The 23,349-nt window shown below is 33.3% G+C and overlaps 1 protein-coding gene and 1 long non-coding RNA gene across 12 annotated transcripts in view; one reads left to right on the top strand and one right to left on the bottom strand.

Moving 5' to 3' along the window:
• Positions 1-23,349, bottom strand: part of OSBPL8 (oxysterol binding protein like 8) — a 150,119-nt gene that overhangs the window by 27,312 nt on the left and 99,458 nt on the right. For all 11 annotated transcript variants that reach the window (XM_012750357.3, XM_012750366.3, XM_012750355.3 and 8 more), the window contains 8 exons: positions 18,733-18,803; positions 13,029-13,106; positions 11,582-11,683; positions 9,406-9,609; positions 6,868-6,952; positions 5,417-5,588; positions 3,508-3,745; positions 2,714-2,898 (listed from right to left, as the gene is read on the bottom strand). In XM_012750357.3, coding sequence (XP_012605811.1) covers positions 2,714-2,898; positions 3,508-3,745; positions 5,417-5,588; positions 6,868-6,952; positions 9,406-9,609; positions 11,582-11,683; positions 13,029-13,106; positions 18,733-18,803 — 1,135 coding nt within the window. The remainder of the gene's footprint in view (positions 1-2,713; positions 2,899-3,507; positions 3,746-5,416; positions 5,589-6,867; positions 6,953-9,405; positions 9,610-11,581; positions 11,684-13,028; positions 13,107-18,732; positions 18,804-23,349) is intronic.
• The window catches only part of LOC142873355 (uncharacterized), a 70,242-nt gene that overhangs the window by 28,378 nt on the left and 18,515 nt on the right, over positions 1-23,349 (top strand). The window lies entirely within an intron of this gene.

The following is a 23,349-nucleotide window of genomic DNA, read 5'->3' as shown; positions in this document are numbered from 1 at the left end:
CCTTCAACCCACCCTATGTGCTACCAACTGACTTTCCAGAGTTAACAAACTCTACCAGTATAACAGATAATCAAAGAGTAATTTTTATTTTAAAGATGTAATTAGTAGGAGCCATGACTCACCTGTCCTCCCTGCAATTTCGCTGTTGTTGAAAACACCGTGTATTTTAGAAGTGGATTCTATTGAGAAGTTGTGGGTGTTTTTGTTTATGATGAAGCTATTAATTTTGCCCTTATTTATAAAAAGGCATTTGTGTTTCCAAGCATGTTCAATGTGGTGATTTCTGAAGATGATGCATTACAGAGGTGGGGAACCTGTGGCCTTAAGGTGACAAGTGGCCTTGTAGGTCCTTAAGTGCAGCCTTTTGACTGAATCCAAAAGAAAAAATCCTTTTATTAAATAAGGTACGGCAGAGAAAGATGCTTTTCTTGCCTCCTTTGGTGCTTAAAAAAGAAGAATCTTGAAATCAGAAGGCCCACAGGTTCCCCACCACTGGCTGTGCTAAGTTGAAAGTTTGTACTTTTCTGCAGTAAAACACTCTGATTGCTCTCTTCCTATCTTGGTTTAAATTCTCTTACTATGTAATATTATTTTAAAATTTACATATACATAGTTCAACGGTCAAAGCATTTTTAAAGAAGTGTACATGTCTTACTACTGTTCCATTTCTCCACAGTGTTTCTACTTACCTCCTACAGGTAACTTTTTTAAAGCTTTTTTAAAAAAGTTATCTTTAAGCATAAATAAGCAAATATAAATACACAGTCCTGATTTTCAAAAAAAACAAAAAAGAAAACAAAAAAGGTAACAAACTACACATTCTTCTCTACCTTGCTTTTTTCATAAACATAATCCTGGAGATCCCATCATATCTATTTATAGAGTTTGTCCTAATATGTGCTAATGTACTGTACATTATCTGACCAGTCAATAATGGCTGGATGCTTGAGTTGTATCTAACGTTTTACTATTACAAACCCTGCTATGACAATCTCATATGTATGTCACTCTGTATATGTGGAGTTATATCTGTAGGAGTTATCCCCAGGAGTGGGATTACTGGATCAAATGATGAATGCATTCATAATTTTGGTAAATACTGACAGATTCCTTTCAGGATATGGTGCTAGTCAGTATCACCTATGGCAGTGTATAAGATTGCCTATTGCTCCACAGACTTTTGGCAACAGTTAGTGTTGCCAGAAAATGACAACCTTTCTATTTGGTAAAATGGGCATCTCTCAAAAAGATCTTACTGTGATTCATAGGAACCCATCTTTTATTCCAACAGAAATGAATTTCTAGACAGATAAAAGAACTACAGAAGATATTAGACAGAACTGAGGTATACAAGCCTTTTGAATTTTTGTCAATGTGATGGATAAACAATGGTAACTTACAATAGTTAAAAAAAAATTTTTTTTTAGAGACAGGGTCTCACTCTGTCATACAGCTGAAGTGCAGTGGTGCTATCATAGTTCACTGTAACCTCAAATTTCTAGGCTCAAGCAATCCTCCCTACCTCAACTCCTGAGTAGCTGGGACTACGGGAATATGCCACCACACCCAGCTAATTTTTTAATTTTTTGTAGACATAGAGTCTTAGTATGTTACCCAGGCTGGTCTTGAACTCCTGACCTCAAGCAATTCTCATGCCTTGGCCTCCCAAAGTGCTGGGATTACAGGCATGAGCCACTGCACCTGGCTATAGTTTGAATCTACATTTTTCTCATTTTGTATGAGGTTTCACATGTTTAAGGTCTGTTTCTATTTCTTCATTTTTGAACTGCCTGGTCATTTCTTCTACCCATTTTTCTAAAGGTTGTTAATCATTTTCATTCAATTTCTAAGAACTCTTTGCATTTTAGGGAGATTAATACTTTATGACAAAACATACCAAAATTTCCCAGTTTATTAATTATATTTTGACTAGGCTTATGATTTTTTTTCAATGTTCACTGATCTTGATTCAGAGTCTAAAAATCAGGTCACAGGGCCAGAAATTAGTATTATATAAAGTACAGTGCCCTGAAACGCCACTGCTGCTAGACTGGGGGCAGCAGGTGAGAACTGGAAGCATAGGCTAAGGTGCTATTCTTTGCAAAGTTTACTGGTTCTCCAAGAAATTGCTGGATGAGAGATAGACAGTTTCTCCTCTGACTCCTTTATGCCTGCTTCTTCAGAATTACACCCTGGATCAGCTGGCAGCTTCAGAAGAAAAGCAAAAAGAGTAAGAATTTATTGTAAAAGCCAACAACTGGCAAAGCATTCCAGTTTAGTAAGCTGCACATGCCTCACAAGCATGCAGAGAGATGAGTATGAATAAAGCATAAACCCCAGGATGGAACCTGAATGAAGGCTTGGGTAGGGGCAGAACAAATGATGCCAAACCACCTCTCCCTGTGTTAGTTTAGTGAACAGGTCAAGAGGCTAATAACAGCAGTGTTGTTGGCTGAGGGGTAGGAATCCTGTCTTCCTCAAACTTATGGTCTCTCAATTCAACTTCATAAATGGAAACATTATAGCAAAATATTAAATATACTTCTTTTTAAGGCTGACTATAGACGTGGTAGAAAAGAGAGAGTGATGTTTCATTACAGCTTGATTTTGGGAAAGAATAATAATTGAAAATAGCATTCTAAGAATCTCTAAAATCACAAAGTATTTTTCTATTTTAAGAAATAAGAATATATATATATATATATCCACTTACTCAGATAGGAAATCTGCATGATAGTAGTAATCTGAAAGTTTATCCAGGAAAGAACGGGGTTCCAGTATAAATGTAGGCAGAACCACCCTGGACAGGTCCATGCCAGGACGAACTTGTTTCAGCAGTGTCCAGATAAGGCTTTTGTTTTCTTCAGACACAGTTTCTGTTTGAGAAGCCTCACCTGCCTTTAGTAATCAACAAAAATTACTGAAATATTATAATTATTTCACACACATAGATATGTAAACAAGAAGGCTAATGTTGAAAATATGAATTCTCTTCACAACTACTCCCAGCATTCTTAACACAGGGAAACAACCCTTTAAATAATAATTAAAGTCTATAGCTCTAAAACTTAGGTAAACAGGGTAGTTGAAAGAGACAAAGTGGACAATATATACAAAAGGTCCGCTATAAAAAAAAAAAATCACAGCTTATTCTTCTATACTGTATTTATTTTCATGCACTGACAATAACAAAGTTATAAACTCATGTTTCCTTGCAATTAACTTTGTACCTGGCAATGAATGACATTAAGCAATATCCTATTTCAAAAGCAAACCTTAAGAAAATGTAAACCTTAAATTTAATAGAATATATTGGTATTTGTGAGTGTATGTGTTTAGCTGTTAATAAATCTTGATACATTTCATATATATGCAACTTTTAAAATAAAATACGTATCATATATTCTTTTTCAGAAAAATAAGCAATAGGTCAAGCAAATAATATCTTCAATTTCATACTAAAATTCCCAAGAATTAGAAAATCAGAATCTGAAAATAAACTTTTACCTCTCCAAGTTCTTCATGGCTCTGTTCAGTGTAGGTAGTCTCTTTTAAAGGCTCAACAGGCTCAGGTTCAATATATGAGTCATCTTGCCTTTCTGATGTATCCGTGTCACTTTCTTCACTTTTCCCCATCACCTCATTGTCAGACTCATCATGTTCTTGATCATTTTCTTTATCAGATTTATCAGAATACATATCTTGGTCCTTAAAATGTTGTCGTTCAATTTCACTATCATTTAACCTTTAGGGAAATTATTATTAGGAGGAAGAATAAAGTAGGTTAAGAATACTTAACTTATAAATAATAATGATATATTAATATTTATTGAGAATTTACTATATGCTGGCCACTGTTCTAAGTATTTTATATAGTTTTCACTTAATCTTCCAAATAACCTTAGGAGATAGGTAATATTATTATTTCATTTTACAAATTAGTAAACAGAGGCACAGAGAAGTTAAATAAAAACCTGGAGAAATTTTAAAAGATGACACTCTAACCTCTTTGCTTCTCTACCACTTAGGGCTAAAATATTCTAAAAGCAGAATTTTAGACTACCACTTGGTAGATTTTTTTCTTAGTTTTGCAAACATCATCACTTGATTCATCCTCACTGTCACTTCTGGTCTAAAGAAAAAATTCAAGTCAACATCATCAGGTTCTTAGGTGAACTCAAATGAATTATGACTTTCTATTCATAAAGGTGTCCAAAGTCACTCCAAATCAGTCCATGAATAAGACGTAAAAGGTAAGTAACTGTATTAAATTTGTCTGAAAGATCTAATCTTGAGGAAAAGTCCAGGGAGAATTAAAAATGAAAATTTCAGCTTAAGAAAATGAACCTAAAAGCCTATAATATGTAAGTTCTGCTATACCTACCCTATTCTCACTTAAAGTGATTAGAGTGAATAATTTGTATAAAGGGGTGGGAAAGTCTTGGGAAGAGGTCCCAACAAATACCCATTCCTGTGATCAGTTGCGACCCACTCTATCCTACTCCATCCAGGCAGCAGATATTGGGATTAAGATAAAGGCCTAGATTGTAGGTTTGCAAAGATAAAATTTTTGTAAAAGATCAAGTAAATGGAGGTTTTAAAGAGACTTTTGTTTTGTTTTGTTTTGTTTTTTAAATAGAGTTAGGTAAAAGAATAAGAGAAAAAATTGTTTGACTCAGGCTACACAGAGGAGAGTAGCAGTCTAACTTTGAGGAAATCAACCTCAATGTCAAATGGGAATAAGTAAACTAAGGGATAGGGAAAGGGAGGAAATGGGAAAGTCTAATGTTTTTCCTACAAAGCAACAAGAGACCTAAACCTCAACAAAGTCTTTGTATTACTGCCTGGTTTCCCTGGATAACTTTTTTTTTTTAATTTAATTACAATGAATGCTTCAGGGAATAAAACCACAAATAGTATATAGTTCCAATTCCAAATATTATATAAAAGAATTCCACAAATGCCAGTAAGTACAGTGGCATTACAAAAAAAAAAAAATTGTTATTCTGTAACAATCAAAAGACAGACTGTATCTCATTGTTACGAGACGGGAGCACATATATCTGAGACCAGTCTTGAAGAACATACAGATTATGACAGAGGGAAAGAACAAGGAGGAATAGAAGTCATTCTTAATGATTATCATTCTTAATGGAAGGTATTCCATGTACAATGACAAGGTAGATAATCAGCATGGTTCTATGCAGGAAAGATAAAGTAAATGACACTGGAGTCAAGGAAATAAATTTCTACACTTGATGACAACAGCTAAACAAATTTTAAATAGGGCCTAAGGCCATATAATGGGGAGAAGATAGGCTAGTTTTAATACTAGATACACTACCAAAATTCTAGGCCTGCCAACTTAGTGAAAAAACACAGTATCATTACCAGATTAGTGGCAGGATCTACTTACTGGAAGTTGTCACCACTATGGAGATTGTTAGCACGTAATAAGCCATACAAAGTCACATGTGTGCTATCTGATGAAATGCTCAGGTCATGTTCCTTCCCTTCCCTGATCATTGTACGTTTAAGAAGACTAGAACATTTCAAAGCCAACTCCAAAGCATCCATCCAGCACCTTCCTAGAAGAACACAGATTCATAAGTAGTATAATTTTAAAAACCATGAAACTAGTATGCACCTTAATTTAGCCTTGTTACCTTTAAACATTCCATTTTTTTCTTTGAGAAACATGCAGTAGAAAAGTTAATCTGAACATAAAATCTCGCTAGTATTTCTTAATGTAATCTTTCAGTTTTACAAATGCTTTTTACATACTAAGCATCTAGAAACCACTAATAGTATACAGCATGCATTAGAAAGTACAGCCCATCTAAAACAAATGTCCTTTATTTTTCAAATCTTAAAACAGTAACATGCATCATAATTTCAAGGTGTCCAGCAAGGTACACAAAATATACTGGAGGGGTTATGGTTCTACTATAAATAACTATCTGAAATAATGTTTTGTTGTTGATAGGTCTATCCTCAAGCTTGGAATCCATACTACCTATATGTATGACAATTTTTAAGTCAGGGAGGTGCTTATATAATGCTGTCACTAACTGCCATATTAGTTAAGAGAAATAGTAATAGCTTTATTTTTTAAATTAAAATTTAGAACTGCACTAGCAGAAAAATTTTCATATATATTTGTTCAGTGCTCTTAAAATTCATATATATTTGTTTCAAGATCTGCTGGAAATATCAGCCAAGTAAAACATTTTCATACCAAAAACTCATGCCTTCATTTTAATTAAAAAAATAATTATCTGGTAAAAGTAAACCTTGGAAAGTTACAGAGTCCCTATGCCACACATGTCTAAACTATGAAACATGAAAGTGAGGAAGAAATTCATTATCAATTATTAAGATTGTAACTACGTTTTACTCTTATCTTTGCTTCATGAACTAAATACTAAGTGTGGAATAAAAAAGTTTGTACGTGATTATCTTCTTATGTAAAAAAAGAAAAAAAACCCCAATGTATATGTCTCATAAATGCATAAATGTTAATATTTAATAAAATATAAATAATAGTATTAAATGTATCTCTAAAATGATAAAAATGAGTTAGCACAAAGACCACTAACAAGTAAGTTAATATGTCAATGGAAGATGAAAAGAAAACTCTGAGCTGCTAACTCATCACTCAGTCATATAATAGTTTCTTCCTATCAGATTTCCCTATTTGTCTACCTTATTAATAATAATACAGTGTTCTAAGCAATTTATGATTATAATACTTCTGCTGCAAATGCCATACTGAAAACAGATTTCCCAAGGATAATATAAAGTGGTATACAAAATAAATCCTTAAAATTGAAGACCAAGATCCAATCCATCAAAAACTATATTTACCATCTGACTCTGAAGTAGCTCGTATGATCAAATAACTGCTGGGTAGGGGCTGAGTTATGGATCCAACTGCTTCACCTTTTGGACCCTTAATAACAAAATAAAAAAAATAAATGCTGTATAGTAAGTATTATGAAATCTCAACTCTCAACTGTATTGTTCACTATTATCTATAATAATCTAAATCAGGCATGGATTATAATTTAAAAGTAAACAAGCTTTAATCATATACCTCCTTGGCATAAAATTGAACAAATGATAGTTATCATCACTTAAATATTACCTCTACATATTGCTTACATATTAAAGGCACCTAAAATTTACCATACTAAACACCAAATTGTAATTTAACAGAGAATTTCCATCCCACAGTTACTACTAGCTAAGAAATACTAAATTTCTAGAAGCCTAAAGAAAACAGCTGGAAATAATTTATAAATACGTAAAAAATTCAAAGAAAAAAAATGAATTTTAACTGGGTCTAGAGAAAAGTGAATCTCCATCTCCATTTTATAACCAATGATATATACTTGTTTTTAAAGATCAATTATAAAAGCTAATTTTATTTTTCCAGAAACAGGAAAGAAAAAGGAATTTTGTTGTTGTTGTTGTTATTGTTGGCTAGCGTTATTTGTCTTAGAAGTATACAACCCCAATAAGAATTGGTATCACCAAGGCTAAACTTAGGTCCTTAGGTAGACACAGATCTTTTTTGAGAAGAGGTTTTGCTATGGTCCCCAGGCTGGTCTCTAAACTCCTGGGGTTAAGCGATCCTACTGCCTCAGCCTCCTAGATAGTTGGGATTACAGGTATGTGGCACCAAGCCCGACATCATCCTTATGTAGAAAGAAAACTAAGCATTGAATTTACAGTATAGTTTTGATACAATAGCATACATTTTAAGTTGTTTTGAAAGGGTTCTTTAAGGTTATCAGGTCAAAGAATAAAATGGATTTCAAGCAGCATAAACATTAGAAAGTAAAGATGTAGCTTAAAATGAAAAAGCAGAAAAAAATCAATATGACTTTAACAAATACTGTAATGCCCTGGGAATTTTCAAACAGTTTCATAATTTATGGGCCAGTTCCTACAACCAGTATAGAGTAGGACGCAGAGTCCTGCTTAGGTTTCAATATTGGCTCCATGCTAGAAAAATTACCTTAGTAATAACTTTTTTAGGCTTCAAATTGAAAGTAATTTTGTATAATGGGAGGAAACTGTATACTCCTCATATGTATGAGAATCAGATAAAAGATTCCATGTAAAATGCTCAAAAAAGAGTACCTGACCAAAAGAACTTATGAATGTTATTTCTTAATCATGAACATAAGCTTTCAAAATGTTTAAATGATGTCCCTAAGTAGGTTTTGCTTGTGGGGAATATTCTGATGTTTACACAGTTGTACAAATTTCCCTCTCTTCCTCTAATATTTGGAATTTAAATAACTTTGACATTAAAATATTTTAATGATTTTAAAATTCATTATAATTCTTATAATTCCTAAAAGTAGTAGAATAAAATACTATATAATAATACATTTGAAAGTCATTTTCTTCACATGAGAAAGAATCACATGATACATAAATATCAGAAGTTCTACGGGTTAAATTCTTTCCCCTGTGGGAAGTGCCTAATCCCAGAATGGAAGTAACTCTGCTTTTATGCTTGCTATGACTTCAGACTAGTAAAATTAAAAGTCCAGATATTTTCCTAGGTGTATGTACACTGCCCAATTAAGCACTACAAAACAAACAAACAAAAAAAGGTGAAGCTAATTCTCGTTAGCCTGAGTTAGGTCGTTTTCCTTAAAGGAGTTCTAAAACCTTTATTCAAGTATAACTGACCTTCTTAGAAACTATTAAACTAGGCTCATTTATTTATTTACTATGTGCTACATGCTTAATGTCTGTAGAATTCCTTGGTAGTTAACCAAATAAGGCATTTCCATTTCCACTTATTTCTGCTTTCATAGCACAGGAGTGACCACAGTAATGCTTTTTAGTTATGAAACTAATGCAGCTCCAACTTTAAAGAAATCTGCCTCCCCCCTTAAAACTAAGTAGGACTGCTTCTGCTTACAGGTTTCCCATCACATATTTAAATCACTACAGAAAAAAAACACAAAAATAAAGGGCAGTTTCCATTCTAAAGGAATCTTACCATTTTGATAAAGAGGAAAAAACACCCACGGTAATATGATACAATGTTACAAAGCAGAGTTATTAATAGCAAACATAAACTGAAAAAAACCTTAGAACAAACTGAAATCTCAAGAATTAAAAAAAGATAATAAGAAAGCAATATAAATTTGAGAAACATTTCTGGAGAAATTTTTAACGTGGGATCTTAAAAGTAAACAAAGCCTTTGGGCACACATTTCATTGTGGGTAGAGACAGAATGGGGAATAATGCATTTGAAAGCAGAAATAAATTTATAAGTTCCGCCTGGCAGAGGACAGAAATCACTTGAATGATTTATTTCAATTCTACTCAAATTTTGTCATCTTTACCTTTTACCTATGTAACAAGTGCTTACATACCTTCACTGCCCAAATAGATTGTTCCAAAGGATGGAAAAGTTTAAAACAAAAGCCATCCTTTTTTGATGGACGCTCAATGATTTCACAGGCGTTCAGAAGGACCGTTCCTACCCATTGACCATTTTTTTGGGTTTTATAGATGAGTAGCACCCCAGGTTTCAACACGCACCACAACTTGGTCCAGCTCTTTAGAGTACCACGAATCTACAGAAAGACAAGTTTATTTTTAAAATAAAGATATGTTTTTCTCTTTCTGTTCTTTAAGATATAAACTGAAAAATGGCAAATAAGATATTTTAACCTAAAATTTCCATGATATGTACACCTCAGATTTAATAGATTTTTTTTTTAAAGCTACCATATGGCAAGCACTGCAAATAGACATGAAAATGACATCGTTCCTGCTTCTAAAGAACTTAAATTTTAGTGTGAGAGTAGGCCAACAGTTTCAAAATAATGTACTAAGTAGAATTGTTTTCCTACCTTCCCTGACCAGGTCAGGGACCATGAAAACACACTTCACTAGTATGAGATTCTTCTTATTGTAACATCTATCATAGCTATAACTTTGTTTTTATGAGTATATGAGTATTCTGCCTATGAAAAATTTCCCCCTCACCACTGCATCAACAGTACTCAACAGTGCTGAAAACACTGCTGGCACAAACCAGGCATTCCCTAAATATTTGGTGAGTGGTAGGAAAAGAAAAGAACCTCCTCCTAGCCCTTAAAATTACCTTCTCTAAACATTTTGTTCTTAGTAATTACATAAAGTGTGCCACATAAATGTCTCAGGGAAAATTTTAAAAGACAAGTTACATGAATCTCTATTCTCATAAAATGTCCCTCATCCAGGGGTTTAATGCTATGTCAATGATAAGTCTAAAACTAGTTTTTTCTATCAATTTCTATTTTTGTAATCTATTAAAATTGTTTCTATGCAACTCACTGAATTCAAAATACTGAAAGGATGTTAATATTTAGATTAAAAAACAGGAATTACCCTCACTTTTATTTATTGTAAAACATCTGTTCTTTTTTTAATGTACTTATATTAAGTATGAAATAAATACAGACTCCCTAACCCTCAAAATAAGCATAGCAAAGTAATGCTAAACAAGAAAAACTTAGAAAGGGGGAGTTTGGAGCCCAGTATGAAGAAAAGAAAAAAATCTTTAAGAACAGGTATGTGTATATTTAAAAGAACAGTAAGACATGAGAAGTGAAAGGAAGAGAGTTACCCTAAGATAACATTTTGGATCATGGAAATGTGACAGTAGAATACAGAGGGAAAATTATTAGAAGGGAAGGTTAGGTTTAGAAAGTCAGCCATGGACTGTATTGGGGACTTATAGAGGGTAGATTTAACTCTGAAAAATCCAAGTGAGATCTGGAGTTAATATACTTCTAAGTATATTAAGAAAAAGTAAGTCAGAAGGTGTTTTTAGCACAAGATTGAAGAACACCCTGGTATTACTTGAATTGTCAGGGATACTATTACTAGACTCCCATTTTAGTGAAAGAACTAATATGACAGATCTCATAAGGGTTATTAGGCTAAAGTTCTGCTGTCTTACCAACTCTTGGGGAACGTGGAAAGCTTTCAGTGAATGCCAGGTACTAAAACTTTCTGTAAGTCAGAGTCCTACAAGATCACTCTTAAAGTTACAATCAGTATGAAAGATTACTACCAGCTATCCTTCAGACATGAATGAGAAAGAAGATATATAGTGACTGGGATTAGAGAAAAAGAAATAAAAATAACCAGAGCTCAAAAGAATAGGGCATGGAATAAGAATATGTGTGTTTGTCTGATAATTTTTATATTAACATTGCCTATTCTCTTCTTAATAATCCATATACCAAGTCTACAGTAATACTTAACAATAATTTAAATAGTGAACAAAAAAATTTTAGACCATATTATATTATACAACATATCACACAAATCAAGAAGCCTTTTTAAAAGAACTGTTATACTGTACATATTTAATGCTACTATTAAGAGAGACATTAAGGTTCCTTCTCCCATTAAGACTGGAGCATAGAACCTCTGGGCTATAATTAGTAGTTTCTTTGCCAGGGAAAAACAGTCGGCCTAGAAGTTTTGTCTTTGGGCTTTACCATTCCAGAGGCAAACATTCAGCAATTTGAATTCAAAAATCAATACACTGACCTTCAACCAATCGGCCATAACAATAACAGAAGGATCTGTAATAGTACTGAGTAACTCCTTTGTGGCTCTTTTCTTTTCTTCTCGGTAATTTTTCTTTTGCACCTATTTTATGGAAATGATAGAAAAATTAAAAACTCAATAGAAATGAACAATCTTTCAATTTTTTAGGTATGTGGAATATAAAGTAAAAAATTCTAAACCTCTAGAATGCTAGCATCTTAGGATTAAAAAAGTATACTTTGTTTTAGAGCTGGTAAAGTTTTAGACAGTCTAGGTTAGAATCTAGTTTTTCTGATCATTAGTCTAGTTCTTTTTAAAGAATTTTACTTGTTTTAAAATATATAATGCATGAATACTTGTATTATTCATGTGTTATTTACATGTATTATAATATTTACATCTGACGGTAAAAATCACAACCACCACAAATCTAAAAGCTATCTTTATTACATTCCATCTGATTCCAATCCTCAGAATTGACCACTGTTAACCTTCCGGAACACGCTATCCTTTCAGACCTTCCCTGAGTACACAACCTATAGAAATACACAGGTTTTGTGAGGTTTTTATTAACACTTAGAAAAAGTTCCCCCATTCAATATTTTAAAGAGTTTCCATGTCTACCGTATTCTTTTAACTGCTACACAGGATTCCTACTATGAATAAAATAACAAGAGAACTATAACACAAAATCTTCCACCAGAAAGTTGCATTTCGAGGTAGACTTCACACACTATACATAATAAAATTTTAATAATTCTATACCCAAAAAACTTTAGACTTTTGATCTTTATTAATATATCAGAATTAAGGGATTTAATACGAGACTGCAAATGCACACAGAACCAGGCATGGAATACAAATGGGTAAAACAGACTAGTCACAGACCAGCGCCAGTTGCAAAGCATGTGTTTCTTAAGCTCCAGGTTCTGTGGCCATTTAGGAAGGCAGGCTCAATACTACATAATATTTCTTAAGAGAAATCAGAAGTCTGGACATGTAATTGTTGGCTCAAATATTTAAAACATTATACAGGCTGAACAAAATATATCTGCCTTTGGGCTCATGACCCAGCAGTTAACAAACTCTACAATAATTTCAAGAGGCACCAGAGTTTCCCATCAGGTGTTCCACAACATACTGATATGCCTGGCTTCGGTATAGCTGTGTAGAGATATCAAGTGCTCAGCCCCAGGTGAGGCCTGAATTGGCCAGGTGAGGACTAAAGTGGCCTGTTCTGAGATAGTCATCAAGCAGCCTTATCAGGTGACCCCAGTGTACCACACAAATATCAACATTTTCTATCTGTGCCTGTCAGTACCTCTGGATTTTTTTTTCTTTCTTTGGAAACACACATATATGCTTCTTTATCTTATTTGCCTATTTCCAAAAGCACATGCAAAAGCACAATATAAATTATCTTCCAGAAATAACTGTGAAAACTAACCTTAAGAGATTCTTTTTTTGTGAGCTTGCTTGAAGTTGAACTGTCCTTCTCTGAGCCATTATAAAGTTTAGATTCAGACTGAAGTCATATAGAAATGAACAGAAGGGAAATAATTAAAACTTTCACTTATTCTACACATCACATGAAAATTAATGTGAAAGCTATGTTTGTGATTCTTGCCATTTATTGCTAGGATTTAAACAAATGTCTATTTTCAAATATCAATGTTCTCTATGTAATATTTTTGTTTAAAAATAAATCCATGTTAAACCCACAAATACACAGAAGTAAAAACTAATCAATAAATTAATTTATAATGTGAAGTTAAATAACATCATTTATAAATTATTATGTTCTATTTTTCCAGGGTATTTCTAAGAACATATACAATTATGTATTAGTTAGGACAAAAGTAGGCAAAGCAATACTATTTTTTAACAGTTGAAGTATTCTAAATAAAAAACCAAACCATGTAAATTCTAGCAAGTTGTTGCATACATTGCCCTGTTGCTACTCTTCCTCTAATAAGAAGAAATAGAAACATCTCTAGAAACTAGTATTTAGGTTATTAAGTATGATATGTCTGATTTCCTTAAGTACTAAGTTTGACAGTTGATATCTGACCTTTCACCTTGATACTTTTTTTTTATTGTGAAGATACACACTCATTCTTTCAAATGCACATTTTGGCTTGTGGTTATCTTTCAAAAAAAATGTTTAGAACAATTTTTGGAAAACCATGGATAAGTCAAAAACTCATGTTAGTTTTGAATATGAGTTCCATTGTGGAACCAATGCAGTGCAGACAGCTTGAAATGTCAACGAAGTGTTTTGGGAGGGTGTGGCTAATGAACGCACATTATGTCCAACAATAATGGACCATTTGAAACAAACTGGCAAGGTAAAGAAACTGGATAGATGGGTAACGCATGAATTAAATGAGCATCAGAAGAGAAATCTTCTCAAAGCTTGCCTTTCTTTGCTGTCATTACATGAAGGTGAACCATATCTACATTGTACTGTTACATGTGATGAAAAATGAATTCTTTTTGACAATCACAGCATTCAGCATGATGGTTGGATAAAGATGAAGTGCTAAAACAGAGTCCCAAACCAAATATTCATCCAAAATAGCTAACGGCGTCTGTTTGGTGGCCCAGCGCTGGTATTATTCACTATAGCTTCATGAAACCTGGTCAATCAATTACAGTGGATGCCTACTGCAACCAGTAGGATGAAGTGATAAAGATGCTTGTAATTAAGCAGCCGAGATTGGTCAACAGAGACAGACCAATCCTCTTGCAAGACAAAGCTCAACCATATATTGCACAAACAACGCTGCTCAAACTTTACCAGCTAGACTGGAAACTCTCTGTCATCCACCGTATTCACCAGTCTTTGCACCAAATGACTACCACTTCTTCCAGGCTTTGGATCACTTCTTGCAAGGAAAAATATTCAATTCTCAACAAGCTGTGGAAAACACCTTTCATAATTTCACCGCCATTCACTCTCTAGGTTTCTTCACTGCTAGCATACGCAAACTACCTTTAAGACGACAAAAGTGTGTCAATAGTTTAGGCACATACTTTGATTACTTGCTCTGCTTGAGATACAATAAACTAAACTTTTGATTGTAAATTGTAAATTTCATATTTAATTGATTTTAAACGACTCTATCTAATTTTAGCGTGTATTCTAGGAATACACCAATATTCCTAGAATATCACATTGTTTACTCCCATGTTGATAGCATTTAACAATGTCCTAAACATATAACAATATTCCTAGGATCTACTTCTTCTTATGTATGCAGTAGACCTAAATTATTATTAATGTCTTAACCTTGTCTCCAGACTTTCAGTTTATACTTCACATTTTTATTTGATTTTCATAAAGAACCTTGAAGAATGGCCACAAAAAGTGGTTTTATCTCCATTTTACAAATCCTGAAAAGGAGGCTCAGGAAGGATGATTTTCCAAACTAGCAATCATTTACATAGCAGGGGATTAGAACCTGGGTCTCCTAAACCAATGCTTGCTTAAAGAGACCACATTCTTTCTCCAGAGTGGAAGAGTACAACTCTAAAAAGTGTTTCTGTTTATCTTGGAACAACAAAATTAAACATATTCCTTCAATATCCTAAGATTTTTATTTTTATCTATTGTTAAAGGAGAAGGTACTTAAATTCTTAGCAGTACTCCCAGTGCCAAGAAAGTTTATAGGACTTGATCCAAACGGTAGCTTTAGATAAATGAGGCATTAATATATGAAAATATTTTGTGATTTACTTCGAAAATTATAAAATATTAATACTATAGATATAAGAATAATAATAATAAGTTACTGTGACTACATCAGATATTCAGATATTTTGGTTTACAGAGGTTTTTTTTAGGCGTCCAGGTAAATACATTTTCTAAAGCAAGTAACAGACAACTTAACAAACCACAGGCAAATAGACAAGATGGTTGAAGAATCAAGTTAAGAGATCTGGGCTCAGAAACCCCTTATCTTTGTAATAGAACTCCTTTTATCCCACTAGACACACTACTCATCCTGTGATTCCTTTTGTTGAGATGGACAATTAAAAATTCATTTAAAAATGCTACTTTGTTTGGGATAATATGATTAACTGACGTTTCCAATTCACTCATTCATACAATGAAAATGCCTAGAAAAAGATGCATGAGGAAAAGGAACTGTGTGTATTAAAAAAAATGTTCTGGGGGTGAGGAAGGTATAACCCATTGTGCTTACTGGTCTCAATTATGTGTTTTAAGAAGTAACAAGTTAACCCCAAATCTTATGACCAAAATGACAGTATTGATGCTTTAAGCATCAAGTGCATAAAAGTATAAAGTTAAAATTCTTTGATGGTCTCAGTTTAAAGATACCAATCTTGAAAGAAATGACAAAATGTTATTACCCAAAGTTACTCAGGTAACAATAAAAATCTTCATAAGTCCATGAGAATGAGGTTTAATAATAAATGTATAAATTTTATGATTTTCCTGAAAAACAGAGTGGGTTTACAAGTTAAAATATGTTAGGGCCAAACTAGCAACTATAGATTTCTCTCTTTCTTCTTTTTTTCCCTTTTCTTCCTGACTTTACTTATTTATCTTTTGTAATAGAGACAGCGTCTGGCTGTCACCCAGGCTGGAGTGAAGTGGTATTATCATAGCTCACTGCAGCCTCAAACTCCTGGGCTCAAATGATTCTCCCGCCTTGGCCTCTCAAAGCACTGAGATTACACACATGTCTACAACTACAGATTTCTTTAACAGAATAAATCAAGATTAAATCTAAATTATGAGAGATTTAGTAAATTTCAGCTCTTGGAAAATAACACGATGAGAATAATTTTACTTATACCAAATAGTTACCATCTTAAGGATTTTACTCATTCACTTTAATTCTGTATTCGAAGGAGGGAAATAAATTCTTAAATTCCTATTATTAATCACCTACTTTGCCAGGTACTTCTTACATCACAGTCTGGGAGGTAGATCTTATCTCCTTTGCAGAGAAAAGAAAACTGAAGCCACTTTGAATTCTAGTTTTACCACTTGGTAGTTATTTTGACCCCTGGAGAGTTACTTAATTTCTCTGAGCTTTGATTCTGCTCACTTATAAAGTGAGGCCAGTAATACCTGTCTTCTAGTATTATGAGAGTTAAAAAATGGCACAAGTAAGCTCTCAACAAAAAGTAACTATTAAGCCAGCTTGAGCCCAGGAGTTTGAATCCAGCCTGCCTGGGCAACATAGCCAAGACCTCATTTCTCCTTTTTTTCAAAAGTAGCTATTAATATCATTGTAATTTGCATCTAAAAAGTCATAGGTAATGGAGGAGATTTTTTTTTTTTTTTTTTTGAGACAGAGTCTCACTTTTGTTGTCCAGACTAGAGTGAGTGCCGTGGCGTCAGCCTAGCTCACAGCAACCTCAAACTCCTGGGCTCGAGCGATCCTTCTGCCTCAGCCTCCCGAGTAGCTGGGACTACAGGCATGCGCCACCATGCCCAGCTAATTTTTTTTAAATATATATCAGTTGGCCAATTAATTTCTTTCTATTTATAGTAGAGACAGGGTCTCGCTCTTGCTCAGGCTGGTTTTGAACTCCTGACCTTGAGCTTGAGCAATCCGCCCGCCTCAGCCTCCCAGAGAGCTAGGATTACAGGCGTGAGCCACCACGCCCGGCTAGTGGAGGAGATTTAAGATTCAAAGTTGCTCTTTTGAATCTAAAGCAGTGCTACCCGGTAAGCAGAACTTCCTAAATGACAGATGTTTTATATCTGAGCAGTACAATATGGTAGCTACTAACCATATGTGGTTATTGAGTGTTGAAATGTGGCTAGTGTAACTGAGGAGTTGAATTTCTAATTTTAGTTAATTTAAAGATACACATATGACTCATGTATATGTTGTATAAATATTAAACTTTCAGCCGAGCACAGTGGCTCACGCCTGTAATCCTAGTACTCTGGGAGGCCTAGGCAGGCGGATGCTTTGAGCTCAAGAGTTCGAGACAAGCCTGAGCAAGAGTAAGATCCCATCTCTACTAAAAAAATAGAAAAAATTAGCCGGGCATGGTGGTGCATGCTTGTAGTCTCAGCTACTAGGGAAGTTGAGGCAGGAGGATCACTTGAGCCCAAGAGTTTGAGGTTGTTGTGAGATAGGCTGATGTCATAGCACTCTAACCTGGGCAACAGAGTGAGACTCTGTCTCAAAAAAAAAACAAAAAAAGAAAAAAATATTAAACTTGTATCCTAAGTACTTTATACATGTGATAGATGGACCTTTATGTAATGTATACTTGAAAAGTGTAAATAACATTTCTGTAAAAATCATTCATAAAAACATTGTGCAATCTTCTCAACCACTCCCAAGAAACGGAACAGAAAATGTAGGGTTGTAAGAGAAAGGGTCAACTGCTGAGAATAAATAGGTTTTCTTATAGTCATTGAACTTGGAGCCTACAAACATAAAAGCTCTTTCTGCTTCTAAACCTGACCAGAAGGAACAGTCAAAAGCCAAATTCCTTGACAAATTACAGAAAATCTCGGGAACTACAAACCCATAGGGAAACCATTGCATCATATAGTGTTTCTCAAATTTGAATATGTAATCTTAAAGAAAAAAAGCTCAACAGACCTAAGAATGTATGTTAGTATCCCAGTTTGAGAAATACTGATTTAGGAAATTATGTCTTATTCTAAGAAAATGACTTTCAATTGCAGGTTATTACTACAAAGATCAGGCCTCTGCCTGGTAAAATGTATATATTGTGATTGTCATCCAAATAAGCCCAAAACACTTGAAAAAATTTTTTTAAACCATGAATCCTGAGACTATATCTGAATGGAACCCTCAAGACTCCAGTGTAAGAAGTACTGCTCTGGCAAACATACTAGAAACTGTATTACTCTGGAGAGAATGTTAGTTACCAACAGGTCATATTTCTAAGTAACCAACAGCACTTAGTTCCCAGTGGAACTTCACTTTATTTATACATACTCCATGGTTTAGCCATATCAACATAAAAATATCTCATAAAAGCTTTTTTTTTTTCTTTTTTTTTTTTTTAACAATGCTATGACTGTGCTACTCATAAAAGCTTGACAAGATCTCAGTGTTAGTTCTCTCATCTTAAATATTAGAAAAATGTCATAATCATATATTTGGGGACAACAATACACTTACCTTACTCTTTGACATAGAAAGTGAAGATTCATCTTTATTTTGAGAAATATCTTCCTTTCCTCTTTCAAAACCTGTGAAAAAACATTATCAATCTCAGTATTACTACTTTTGAGCATATATAGTCATTAACATTAAAAAAGTAAATATATAAGTCATACAATTTCAAATATACATTTGAAGTCATACAATTTCAAATATACATTAGTGTAGGAAGACTGTACATACACTTTTAAACTATTACAGCTTAAAGACCTCTAAAGAGTCATATCTAGCGTAATCTTTCTTTAGAATTAAGGCTTAGAGACACAATTAAATCTTTCTCTGAATCCACCAACATCAAGCAAAAAATATCTTTTCTGTGTTCCTAGGGTACTGTGCATGAATTCAGCCCTCATAGAGCTTTTATTCTACTGAGATGGTTTTTAATGAAGAATTCTGACAGAACACAACATACTTTTCACACCTCTTGCTAAACTGGAAAATTACAGAATAGGCGATGAAAGAAGATTGGGGAAATAAATCTGGATTGACTTTAAAAAAAAAACCTAATAATGTGCTTACTGTGAGAATTAGGCGAGGATGTATATAAAGCACTTAGCATAATACTCTGCACACATTACACATTCAATTAATGTTGACCCTCTCTACTATCATTGTCTATTACTATACAAATTCTAAAAGTATAAATCTAAAGAGGAGTGCAATGGGACAAACATGCATATATCCCTAGCACCATACAAAACATTTATATAGCACTATGCCAAAAGCAGTTAACAGATTAATATTATAAGGATGCAATTAGAGAAATGCGAATACTGAGACTTGTGTGGTAAGCATAAAAGAACAGTACACATTTTAGTGAGGATTTTTTACTTCTGAGGATAGGTAATATTAACTCTTTCCCATGACTATTTGTTCTGAGCCCAACAGAAACCTATATTTTAAAAAATTAGGTACCATTACTCATAAAAATAACACTTAAAAATCAACTAGTACCAGTGCCTCAAGCATTTCTAATGTATCAATGATAATATCATTTACTCTGTATTTGGTTTATAATAGCTAAAAAAAATTTATTACATTTTCTTAATCTGGATATTTTACTGAATTATTTATGCCGTATGAAAAAAGAATCTTTTTTTCCCCTCTCCAGTACGAAGAAAGATCACTCCAATCCCAATACTAGGAAAAAAACTGTTTCATAAATGCAACATGGAATTTTAAATGAAAACTTATAGAATTTGAAACTTTAGCATAGAGCAAAACCAAAAAGTTACATAATTATTTAAAAATTCTATAATATTTATTCAGAGCAATAAACACTGTAATAAGTAATTCCCAATACTAATGACATAAATCATTCAAAGATCTTCTAAATAAATGTGCAAGAGAACAAATATTTTCTAAAATATATATTATAAATTAAAAAAATCATCTTTTACTTTCACAGGAACAGACTTCAATTTCTCTAGTGCTGTCTTGGTTTTAGCTGAATCTAGATTCATCCATTTACTAGAAAAAATGCCTAGTTCGTTGTACTGGTATTCACATATTTTAAAAATAAAACAGTAAATTAAAATGAAATCAGAAGTCAGAAAACACTTTTTTAAAATGCAAAGTCTTAATAAAACTTTCAAATGTTGGAAAACAACATTTATAAGCCTAGATTGTATATTATCTCTCAAACCCAATAAATGAATCCTATTTTTAAAAAATTCTCTATTCCTCAAAACTACAAATCAAATGATTATTTTAAAAGCTGCCCTGATAACTTACAATTTATTTAAAATTATAGAGGATACAGCAAGATGCCTCCTAAAACATCCAAATCTGGTCAAATGCTGTGAGTTTCAACTGAGGGCAAACAAGTAAGTGATCAGCGTAAAACACAAAGAACATACAAAAATGTTCAAAAGACTTAAAGTAAAACTATTACCATATTATACACTGAGTTTCCGAGGATAATTCCAATGAAGCAAAGCAAAATGTCACACTAGGAACTCTTTCTTTAGACCTGATAAAACTGGTTTCCTTAAAATATGAAAAATAATCTTTATTTTTAAAAGTTAGTCATGAAAGTATTATTTATTAGAAGCCAAAGGGCTCTGTCAAAATATTTCTTAGGCTTTAATTCATTTCCCACCATGTATGGGAATTCAATATTACTTCAAAATCACTCTTAATTTTAAAAAGTCATATTTATAAACAAAATCCTGAAGTCTGTAACACATTATTGACTACTATCATTAATGAAGAATACAGGGTGTCCCAAAGTCTCCATACAAAGGAAAAAGTATGCAAAATTTTATAATAAATATTTTGTAAATAAAGGTACATTTAGCTACAATTTCCCATTTTCCCTGTGTATGGCGATTTTGGGGACACCCTGTAGTTTCAGATCATGATTTTTCACCAAGTTTGCTTGTTAGTGATTTGGGGTAGTAAATTCTCTTCCAACTATCCTTCTCACTCCCACAATGAAATAGAAACCCACATCCCCATCAGAATGACTAACACTAAAAGTACTAATACCATCCAAGCATAGTTGAGGATGTGGAGCAACTGGAACTCTGTTCACTACTGGTGAGGGTACAAAGAGGCATAACCACTTTGGAAAATAATTTGACAGTGTTCCCTAAAGCTAAATGTATGCATATTCTAAAATACAGGAATTCTAATCCTAGATACACACAACAAAAATGAGTGTGTATGTCCATCAAAAGAGAGGTACAAGAATGTTCACAGCAGATTTATAATAGCCAAAATCTGGAATCCATTCAAATGACTATTAATAGTAGAATAACTGAACACCTTACTGTCCGTTCATACAATGGAATATTATACAGCAATGAAAATGAACAGCCATAATATTTAGTGAAAGAAGCCACCTTTCCTCATTAAGGAAAAAAAAAGTACATACCATATGATTAATCTGTAGTATTAGAGTTTGAAACTGTGGTCTACCTTTGTTGAAGGAAGTATTGACTGGAAGGGGCCTACGGGCAATTAAAAATTCAAAAAGCTGTATACTTAACTATATATTGTTATACCTCATTAAAAAAAATGAACCATACACCCTTCCCTATTCATTCAGTTTATTAGACATCTCCTGCTTTGGCATCCTTTCCCACCTAGTCTATATCACTTTTAACTTACTTTGTACTTGGCTAATTCTGATTCAGTTATCAACAATAATGATAATTTTGATAATTGACACAATAATATTAATAAAAACAACCAATACCCATTTGTGGGAACCCCTGTGAGTATAAGGCACTATGCTAGATGCTTTACTTATTTTTTTCTAATCTTTAAAACACCACTGCACACACAAAAAAGTGACCTTATTTTTATAGCTGAAAACACTTAAGGCTCACAGAAATAAACTAAGCTAGCTAATGTCAGTAAGTGACAGTATCAGAGATTATTCAAATTTAGGTTTATTTATGCTGTTTCTGTGATGCCATGGTGCCTCTCCAGACCCGAGGCTACCTCTCTGGGGAGCCCTTGCTTTGATCGTGTAGCCCTAGTTAGCTATTCCCTTCTCTGAGACACATAATACTTAACACATACTTGGACTCCATTTTTACTTCTAAAGATTTTTTAAACATGTGAAATACCGCACGTCTTCAGAAAAATGCATAAAGCATAAATGTATAATTTAACAAATACAGGAAATATTTACATAACCACAACCCAAATCAAGAAATAGAGAATTGCTAACATCCCATAAGATACCCCTCAATGCGAGTCTTAATTACAATCCACTCCCTTTCTCTTCAAAAGTAACTATTTTGATGTTTGCAGTGATTATTTACTAGCATGCCAAAGCAGGCATTTCATTCATTTTCACTGCTGATTAGAATCCCATTGCAGGACTATATCATTATTTGCCCATTCTACCATTAATAAACATTTGGGTTGCTCCCAGTTTTCCTCTCCTATGAACAATGGTGCTCTGAATATTTTTGGAAATATAGCATGACAGATATATCCATGAGCTTCTCTAAGGTTTAAATCTAGAGAAAGAATTCCTGAGTCATAGAATATATTTATCTTTAGCTTTAATGATATCAAATTAAGTACATAAAAGTTCTCTCTCCGTATCGATGGTAACATTGGTATTGATAAGTTTTAATATATTTGCCAATCTGGTGAGGTGTATTAGTTTATTAACGAGGTTTTACTTTGCAGGTCCCTAATTACTGATGATGTTGAGCACTTTCCCATGTTAACTGGCTATCTTAATTTCCTCTTTGTTAAGAACCTCTTCAGATCTTTTGTGCATTTTAAAAAACTGGTTGTCTACCTTTTTCTTACTGATTTATGAAAGAATTCTTGATATATTCTAGACACCAGTCCTTTGCTATTTGTGTTTATTGCAAATATCTCCCTACTATATAGCTTGTCTTTTTATAGGCTGTATGGTTTCTTTGGTGAACAGCTCCTAACTTTAACATAGTCAAACTTAGCAATCTCTTTCCTTATTGTTTAATGCTTTGAGGTTTAAGAAATTCTTTACTAAATCTGTGGTCATAAAGACATTTTCCAAGAATGCAGTTTTGCCTTTTGCATTTAGGTCTATAATGCACTGAACTGATATTTGAGAATGGTGTG

This window comes from Microcebus murinus, chromosome 10 (assembly GCF_040939455.1).
Source record: "Microcebus murinus isolate Inina chromosome 10, M.murinus_Inina_mat1.0, whole genome shotgun sequence".
Taxonomy (NCBI): domain Eukaryota; kingdom Metazoa; phylum Chordata; class Mammalia; order Primates; family Cheirogaleidae; genus Microcebus; species Microcebus murinus.
This window is presented reverse-complemented; position numbering and strand designations above follow the sequence as displayed.